Source organism: Monodon monoceros, unplaced genomic scaffold (assembly GCF_005190385.1).
Source record: "Monodon monoceros isolate NGI ecotype Baffin Bay Population unplaced genomic scaffold, NGI_Narwhal_1 Super_Scaffold_21, whole genome shotgun sequence".
NCBI classification, from domain to species: Eukaryota; Metazoa; Chordata; class Mammalia; order Artiodactyla; family Monodontidae; genus Monodon; species Monodon monoceros.
The window spans coordinates 71,427,787-71,437,240 of record NW_021703778.1 but is presented as its reverse complement, the minus strand read 5'-3'; the positions used below and the strand labels follow the sequence as shown (position 1 = coordinate 71,437,240).

Below are 9,454 nucleotides of genomic sequence, written 5' to 3'. Positions count from 1 at the left end.
AAATTCATCTCTAAGAAGAATTACATATAAGTAATTATATGTACAAATATTAACTGCCATTACAAAGTAGGTAATCTGAGAGGACAGTTTTACCAGGCATGCTTAAACTTATAAACACTAGTTGCGGATAGTAAAAATATTAAAAGCTCTTAGAAAATCTGTTCTCTACCTCTTCCATCTTAATAGACTTTAGTACTCTTTTCTTCATAGAGGTAAACTTCAACCCCAGATAGATTAAAATGAATTCGTAGATTCTAAATGAATTGTATTTCTATTTTTTCAACCTAGGTTGTCCTCAGTCTTATTCTATGGCTCCTTATCCCATTATTTGTCTTTAAGGCATCTATTTTTTTTCCTTTATAGCCATAATTACTACTAAAAATAAGAGATTATAGCTATGGCTTTCTTCCTGGTGAGTGGTATACAAACTTTCCTCTTATTGCTACCCCCAAATTACCCTTAATAAATATATTTAAGAAACAGACTCACAATATTTCTAGTGAGTTTCTAACAAGTGTGTAGATGATAGGTATTTTTCTATCTATAAGTTATCTTTAAGCTCCTTTTATGATTTTTACTATTTTTAAAATCACATATAATGACTATTTTCATTATATATTTCATAATGACTGCTTTTTCTCCATGACCAATGCATTGATAAGGTAACTATTCAATAATTTGAAAGATAAAATCATCCAATGCTTTATTAAGCAAAAGAATTAAGAATGGTTAACTTTTTAAATCCTGGACCTCAACATGCCTTTGCTATTCAAATCAAAATGCAGTAGTCTTCACATTTGTTACCATGAATTTCAAAAGAACAGTCTACAGTTTTAAAAAACAAGAGGAAAAAGAGAATAATCTACATTTCTAAAAGCTATTTATATAGAAACACAAAAGAGAACATAATTAAGCTGGAGTCTTTCCATATCTTTGTCTTTTGGGGTCCAGGCAGCAGAACCATGATGTAGGTGAAAAAGTACTATGGCCAGGTTCCAGTGTATGTGATTCAAGCTGAAGAACAAAAAGTTGAACTTGTGAATACATTAACTTGACTCATAAAAGGATGCTAACCAGAGGGTCTCCACCTTTAGAGGCCAAACAAGGGCAAATGAGTTAAAATGGCAGCAACATCAATGTGAGTTATTTATAAAACAGTGTTTTCCAAAATGTATCAAGAGGCTAAGGACACCCATTGCTTATACCTCTTAAAGATGGGCTGCTCATTTGTTTGGAATGGTTCTTGAAGGAAAATATTATGTAAGGCAGGCAGATCTCTCTCCTTACTTGAAGGCCATTTCTCCCTAGGGGCTCAAACCTTTGAACTGCATCTCATTTATTCTTCTCAGTGTGAATCAAATCCAGTTCTGCAAGTTACAGACTCGACATCTTTCATAACCTAACTCCCATTGTAGAATCTCTCAGGAGTTAGGAACTCATCCTCTTCCCACTCCACCTCAAAATTCAGCCCATATTCCTTGATATGGGGCTTCTTTTCTTACTATATGTCTGATATTCAGAGCCATTCAAGGGCATTTATTTCCTGTAATATGCAATGAAGTGCAATTTAAGAAACAACTCTGTAGAATAGGGACTGTAAGGGCAGTGTTTGTTGTTGTTGTTTGTTTGGATGTTTGGTTAAATAGCCTGGGGCAAATGGCTCAGCTTTGGCTGAGCTATATTCCTATTTCCTTTTGATAATAACAAAAATCAAAATCACTAAAATTTTCTGAGAAATAAACTACAAAGAAATCTATTTGTGAAAGTGAGAGAAAAATCTCTCCTTTCAAAGTATGTTGGAAAGATGGGAAGTTAAGTATTCAATTGGCTAAATACACTTTTTGAATATTTCAGCTTCTGTAATGATTGACATCCAGTGAAGCCTTCTTTCGATTTTCTAAAACCAGTACAAAAGCTGTTATCTAAAAACAACCGTTAAGTTTAACATTTTGAGTAGTAATCAAGTCATGACTTTTTCCATTCTAATTTGTTCCTGTACATTTTTTAACGGGGGGTTTGGGCTTCCAAGTCATCCTCTCCAGTCTTTGTACGATAAAATGAGCTATTTGCTTCCCTTTAGCAGAGCTGGATGGGGGCTATCTCTGCACTTGATTGGCTGGCTTTTAAAGGCTTACTTCTCTGGACAGGTACCGCGCCATATCACATTGCTAGCGGCGTGGACTTAGTTGTGGTTAAAATTTTTAATTGAAGATGAGCATTTACCACCAGAGAGAACATAAACTTCAGGACTCCTGTGCTATATAGATTCTAGACATCATATTGGCTAAATGTGATTGATGAAGAGCTCTGTTTTGAAACAACCTTAAACACCATATCCAGAAGTAACAGCTGACTCTGGTAAAGAGAGGAACTTTCGGGTCCCTGTATGTTTTATAACGAAGCCAATTTTAAAAAGAATAAATTCCAGCTCCACAAATTGACCTCAATAAGATTAACAAAACTGAGGAAGACTGATGTCAGCTAAGGCAACAAGTCAAATAAATTACCCCATACTATTTATATGCAGATGAAATAAAACAATAGCTTTCCATTTTTATTTTGCATTTCACAGCTACTCAGAGTATACATGATCACTTTTCCAATTCCACTTAATATTTTGTCTGAAAGAAGAATTTACTGAGTAAAATGCTTAGTTGCAGGATTTCACATTTGCAATCCATCGGGTTACAATATTAAAGTTACTACAGTTTCTTCCCCAGTGTAAGCATTCTATATGTGCCTTTTATTTACACTGTCACTTTTTATTTCCTCCTAAACTTTGTATGCTCAAGAATGAAACTGTATTGGTGTTATGTAACAATATTTCAAACTTGCAACATACATATTGGTTTATCTCCCTTGAACCCATGTCCCTGAAAAATAAACACAATGTATGTAAAAGAACTACCTTGGAGTGCATGAGGAAGAGTGTAGACGTGCAGAAATAAAAGAATCGAAAAACAGTTGTGTGGAGATGTATCTGTCCTGTTGACAACAATCCCCGTGATTTGTTAACAGACATAGGCAGCCAACGCAGTACACAACACTGTCCTAGAACTGGCCATAAGTTGTTAACCAAGTGGGAATTAAGGCTTTAAGGTCTCTTACAACTAATGTGATTCAAAAAATCGAAAGCAAGCAAACCGTAAAACTTGGAGAAAGTGCTCCAAATAGAGCCTCTTTGCCAGCCCAGATTGAACCAAATGACTCAGGTGGACAATTAAACTGTGCGCCGTTTTCTTTCACTAGGTCTATAAAGCCCATAAATTATGTTCGGTCCAGAAAACCAGGAGTTACTAGCACCTTCCCTTTCCATTTTTTAAAATATTCAAAGTATTCAGCATCAATTCTTAGTCCATGGTCTTCACTCATTTATTGATTAAACAAAACCCCGGGTGCCTCTTGGTGATCACTCCTTCCAAGCTGACATGCAAACTGAAATGCCTCTCCATGGAGAGGGTCGAGACCGCAAGGCAAGTCATCCAGAAGTGGACGCATCCTGCTTTTTATTTACTTATGTATTCAAGGGGCTGCGATGCCCACGGCTGGACTACGACGAGGCGGGAGGCGAAGGGGCGCGCGGGCTGTGAGCCGCAGCCCGGGGGTGGGAACCCGCAGAGGAGATGGGGGGCAGCAGCCACGCTCCACTAGCTCTGCCCGCTGGACCCAGAAAATGACCAGCCCCTCCCCCCACCACACCCTTGACCCCTCCCCTCTTTCCAGGCCTTTCATCTGCCCGCCCGCCAGGCAGTCCGCGGCCCCCAGACCTCTCGCCGTCTGCCTCTTTCCACAACCCGGTCGTGCGGCGCGGTCAGGCCCGGGGCAACCCCACAGAGCCCTTGGCCCGGCGCGGACCCCGACCCCCCGCCCCCCCCGCCGCGCCCCCCCCTTTCGTATAACGCACCTGCGGCCCCGCCCCCGGCCAAACGCTGAGGCGGCGGCGGGCTGGCGAGGCCGGGCGGCTCGGCCCTCCAGGCACAGTCACCTTCCCTTCCCCCTACATTCCGCCCACCCCCCTTGCTCAGCCGCCGAGCTGCCGCCGCGCTCCTCAGCCGCCCCGAAATCTAAAGGGGTCCGTCTCCGGCACCACAACCAAATGGCTGAGCCTCCCTGGCCGGCTGCGCAGCCCACCCATTGGTCCCTTCCCCCCCCGCCTCCGCCACCATTCGCTGTTGCCCGGAGACCCTCGGCGGCGATTGGCTAAGGCTGCTGCCACTCTTCCGGGCTGCCAATCCCGCCTCCACGGTGATCAGGTTAGTGTGCGCCGCGGGTGCTGGGGGCTCGAGAACCGAGCGGAGCTGGTTGAGCCTTCAAAGTCCTAAAACGCGCGGCCGTGGGTTCGGGGTTTATTGATTGAATTCCGCCGGCGCGGGAGCCTCTGCAGAGAGAGAGCGCGAGAGATGGACATGGACAAACGGATTCATTTAGAGCTGCGGAACAGGACGCCCTCTGATGTGAGCATTTGCCAAAAATATCTCTGTCGGTCCATTCTCCTACTTTGTGTGTGTGTGTGTGTGTGTGTGTGCGTTGGGGGGAGGCACTTTTTTTTGAGGGGGGCGCCCGGGAGATGTGGGTTTGGGGGTCGGACTGCAAATGAATTGCAAGGTTGGGGGGTTGCAGTGCCATCCGAGCATGTTCTGGCTGCCGCCGCCGCTGCCCTTGGTGTGTGACTACCTGTGCGTGTGCTCCCGCGTGTGCGAGTGTGGGTGCGAGAGTGTGCACCCATCGGGGGCCGGCGGGCGCACGCGTTTGGGTCGGAGAGAATGAGGCAAAATAACCCTCTGAGCTCGCTGCTCCCGTGACTCCGTCTGAGGGAAAGATTAACAAGAGAGGAGGAGGAGAGGGGCTGCCTCCTGGATTTAACAACAAAAAAAAGGGGGTTTTATATTTTATAAATGAATCCCCCCTTCCGCCCCCCTCCCGCGCCTTCCCCCTCCCTTTCTCTCTCGCTCGCTCGCTCGCTCGCACACACACAATAAGTTTTGGGCTTCGCGAGTCCGGTTTAGTTTCTGATAAATGTGGGCCGAGGCCCCTGGGGAGAGCGCGTGGGGAGGGGGCTGCAGTGGAGTTGGGAATGGCTCGAGTTTAAAGTGCGTCTTCATTTCTTTGCAGTGATGAGGCGAGAGACGGGGGAGCCATATTTGTAACTTTGTAGTGTTCGTGAACGCGCCCTTTCTCTCCCTCCCTCCCTTTCTCTGCCTCCCTTCCTCTCCTCCTCTTTCTCCCTCACTCTTTCCACCCCACCTTCGGGCCAGATGCTGATGTTTCTTCCTTTCCTTCCGAAGGGAGGATAAATTGGAAGACGGGGGGAGGGATTTTCGAACGTGCAAAGGCACAGATAATCCCCGCGCCTCCCCACCTCGCGCGATCGCTACTGCAAGTTACCCAAAGGCTATGTCCCGGTCCCCCCTCGCCCTTGCTCCTTCTGGCCTCCCTAAGATGCTAGGCTTTGAGCCCTGGCCGCCCCCCCCCCCGGCCCCGACCCCCGGCCCGTCTTTCTCTGGGGTGGGCTCCTTGGCAGCCATTCGGCGCCCAGTTAATAAATGGGCCCGGGAAACTTTGTCAGGACGCGAGCTGCCCAGAGCTGGTGCCTGTGGTGGATATTGGCTGGGTCCAGATTTATGCGGGCTTAGCAGACACGCAGCTCCGGGATGGGAGTTTGCCTTCCCGTCGCCGTTATTGATTGGGCAGTAGCGGGAGTACGGCCGGAGGAAACTTAAACCGATGGGAACTGGGAGGCTCGGGCAAAAGCCTACCCCCGAGGAGGGGAAAGGTGAGGGTGGGTTACTCGAACGCCCGTTTTTGTCTCCCTCTCGCTTTCAAACACTGTTTTATGTGAGTTGGAGGCTCAGCGGAGGAGACCCCGGGTCTGGGGCGGAGACGCTGGCTGACTTCTCTCGTGGCCCCTCCGGGGACCAGCGGAGCGCGGGCGGGAGGACCCCTCACCCCAGCCCCGTGGCCAGGGTTCCACAGAGTTGGGAGTTTGGGGTAGCACTGTGCGCTGACCTGTCGCCCCTCCAGCCCGTTAAAACCCTAATTCCTGGCGCAGGCAGGCCTTGCTTCCTCTTTTCTCTACTTCCTCCCCCAAACCTGAGTGAGACTTTTGAAAACAAGATCCTTTTTGTGCCCCCCCCATCATAACGCAGCTGTGGACTGTAGACGTGCAATGCCTTATGGCGCGCAGGGCGGGGAGGGGGTGGCGGAGGGAGGGGAGGGGTTGCCCGCCGGAGGACGCTGGAGTTTCCGCGAACAATTTGCCGGCGGTTTGCCTTTCTCTGGCCGGTTTCATCCCAGCTTGGACCCCGAGCCAGAGGATTGGGGGGCTGGGTGTGGTGATGGGGGAGGGGGCCGGAGCCGCGGGCTTCCCGCGTACTTTCCGGAAGCCCCCCGTGCGGAGGGGGAAGGGCGCCAAGTAGGGGGCCGGGGTCGCGGAGGGAGGGTGCGGAGGCGCGGTTCGCCCGGCCAACCCTATCGCCGCTGCTGGCCAACTGGGAGCGAGATCGAAAGCGGGTCGAACCGGCTCTTTAAACTTCCCGAGTGTGTGCTGGGGGAGGGGAGCGCGCCGCGCCGAACTGGGAGCGATTTCTCACGCTTACGCCCCCTCGCCTTCGAGTCTCCCGGCCCACACGCCTGCCCCCTACCTTGAGGCGGGGTGGGGCGCGGGTGGGGGTGGAGGGGGCACTTTCTGTCCGTTTGCGGAGGAGGGGGAGAAAGCTAGCTAATGAGGGACAAAAGGGGTGAGGGAGGAGAAACTCGGTTTTTTAAACGTTCTTAAGACAAATAGCTCCCAGAGAGCGCCCCCTGCACCCCTCCCTGCCGTGCTCCCCCCAGGGCCCCCACACACCCACCTTCGGAGCCTCTCCCAACTCTGATCCGGGGGCTGGTGGCCACGCCGCGACGCCGAAATAGGACAAGCAGCCATGTTTCCCGGGTCTCGCGCGGCCCGCCCCTCCCCTCCCCCATGGCGCGGCCGGCGCCGAGCGCGGGGCTCCTAATGCGGGCGCCAGGCTCCATGCGGCGCAGGGCGCGGGCCGGCGGTCGGGCGGCCCGGCGGCCGGGCCTCGCGCGCGCGGGTCGGGGCGCGGGCGCGCCGGACTGGCCCCAGGGCGGGCCTTTTGGCTTCCCGAGCTGGTTTGGAGCTCGAGGTGTTTTATTTATTATTATTGTTTTTGTAACGGCCAGGCCTGCCGGAGGCCGAGCCCGAAGGGCGCCGAGGCGTTACTGGGGGGCAGGGGCGGCCGCCGGGGCCCTGCTCGCCTGTGGCACGACTGCCGGGCGCCGGGCTGCCATTTTGTCACCGTGGCTGTTGTCCCTGGGTGGGGGGGGGGCGCAGACTTGCGCCATCGCCCCGACGGCCCCGGACGTGGAGGCAGCAGGGGGAGCGGGCTCCGGGGACCCCCAGTTGTGCTCTGGGCCCCAATGGGGGTCCCCGCCCCTTGTCAACGGCCTGAGGCTCTGCTGGAGCGTTGCGGCGGCCGTTGCTCCGGGAGGGCGACGATCCTCCCGGCGAGTGCTCCCCCCACCCCCCAGCGCGCTCCCTGCCTCCCCCGCCCCTCTTCTCGCCAGTATTTCGTCCTTCCTCCTGCAGGCGTTTTAGACGTAGTTCAATGTGGCCCTAAAGACGAACGGATCGCCCTGGTGTTTGCTCTTTCTGCGGAACTGATAGGAGGGTGGGGGGAGAAATTAAACATGAGGTTTCTTTTGGGGGGGGGCGCACGCGACTCTAGCGGCCCTGACTGAAGCCGAGGACAGCAGCCGCTTAGCCGGCAGGGACGAGTTGATGCGTTGGGGAAACGCCCTCCGGGGCTGGGCTCTCCGGGAAGGTAGGTCGCGCTCGGTGTTTCAGGTGGGTGTTGCAGCGCCCTGCTGGCTGCTAGGGGAGGCCCCCTTGCTCTCTCTCTGCCCCTCCCCCTTTTATTTTTGCCCAGGGGAAGGCAGCCACAGTAGTAAATGTAACCCTAAACCGAAAAGATTAGGGAATAAGGCGTTGCTTTTTAAAAAGTAAATAATGTCTTTTTTTTTCTAACTGCCTTTCTCTGGCTGTTGACTGTGAGCCAGGCAAGGCATCGCGTCGCCGGCATCTGTCTGAGACTTTTTAAAAGCTGATATCCATGCTGGTTAAGCACCTCACAGGTTAAGCTCTGGTAGACGTCTGCATGGAGACTAGCTTTCATGGCAGTGCCCTGCCAAGACTGCCCAGGAAGCCAGGTTTAACTTTGACCTTTGGAATACATCACATCATGTTTTCCAGACTGACTTACTGCCTAATTGGGTTCAAGTAGGCTGATATTAACTCCAGTTTATGCAAGCCTACCAGGGATCCAGAGGCAGAAAATTGAGCATGAGTTACACATGGACATGGTCAGTTATGTTTTGGTACTGGATTGCTGCTGCTCATGGTAGTTTTGAGCCTGAGGGCTTCACGGGGGAGCTGGGTAGTAGAACCACACAGGCCTAAGTGTAAATTCCTCGTGTCACAGAGGTAAGATAAATTAACCTGCCCTGCCCCTGTGATCTCAGGCCGGTTAACTTAACCTACCTCTTTGATCCTTGGTTTCCTCACCTGTAAAATGGGAATAATCCTATTTAATGAGTCAGTGACAAAACTGGCTGGATCGGGCCCTCAGGTGCTCAGTATGTGGTAGTGTTATTCTCAGAGAGATAGGGGGGTGTGATGCAGCACAACTTTGGGCATTTCTAGGGTTTAGAGAACAACAATAATAATAGCTGACGCTTGTATAGCACCCATGCTACGCCTGGTACAGTTTTAAGTGGATTACACATATCAGTTAATTTAGTCCCTACAGCAGCACTAGGAGGCAGGTACTATTATAATCCTTATATTAACACAGGAAATCGAGGCATAAAGATGTTATCACAGCCAATCTGCGTACTCAACCTCTATACTCCCTCCCCTGAAGTACCCTCACTTGTAAGAGACTGTGGGGAAGAGCTTTTTCTTCCTTGGCTTTGAAATATTGCCACCTTATGAGAGAGAAGACTGGACAGCCTCCTGGTTGAAGATACTGAGGTGGGTGGTCAGGATCAGAGGCTCTCTGGCTTGTCGGTTTTAAGGGGGAGGCCATACATTCACTTCCCTAGTTTGGGTTAGCACATCACATCTGGTTAGAATCTGGCCTTTTAGGTGTTGGGGGATGCATTTTGAGGAATGAGAAGATAAGCAGGAGCCACTCAGGCAGTGGTGTGTGTGGGATCGTGCGTGTAATGCATTTCCCACTTTTATTATCAGACAAAAAGCTGAACAGAATTGGCATGTCCTTGGTTTCCAGGACCTAGTTTACTAATAACACTTCATGGATCATCTCACTTAGTCCCCCAACAACTCCTTAAGGATAGGCCAAGCAGGGTGACATCCTCTGTTGTGAGGGTGAATCATCCAGGCTGGGAGAGTAGGTCAAACAGCTGGTAAGCAGCAGAGTTGGGTTTTCCTCCC

The 9,454-nt window shown here is 50.9% G+C and overlaps 1 protein-coding gene across 2 annotated transcripts in view; it reads left to right on the top strand.

Moving 5' to 3' along the window:
- The first annotated feature begins 4,249 nt into the window (after positions 1 to 4,249).
- The window catches only part of ANP32A (acidic nuclear phosphoprotein 32 family member A), a 39,379-nt gene continuing 34,174 nt past the window's right edge, over positions 4,250 to 9,454 (top strand). Inside the window, exon 1 of one of the 2 annotated variants that reach the window (XM_029237950.1) lies at positions 4,250 to 4,454. In XM_029237950.1, the coding sequence (XP_029093783.1) occupies positions 4,401 to 4,454 (54 nt within the window). In that variant the 5' untranslated portion in view covers positions 4,250 to 4,400. The remainder of the gene's footprint in view (positions 4,455 to 9,454) is intronic. The other variant, XR_003795913.1, reaches the window with a different exon arrangement.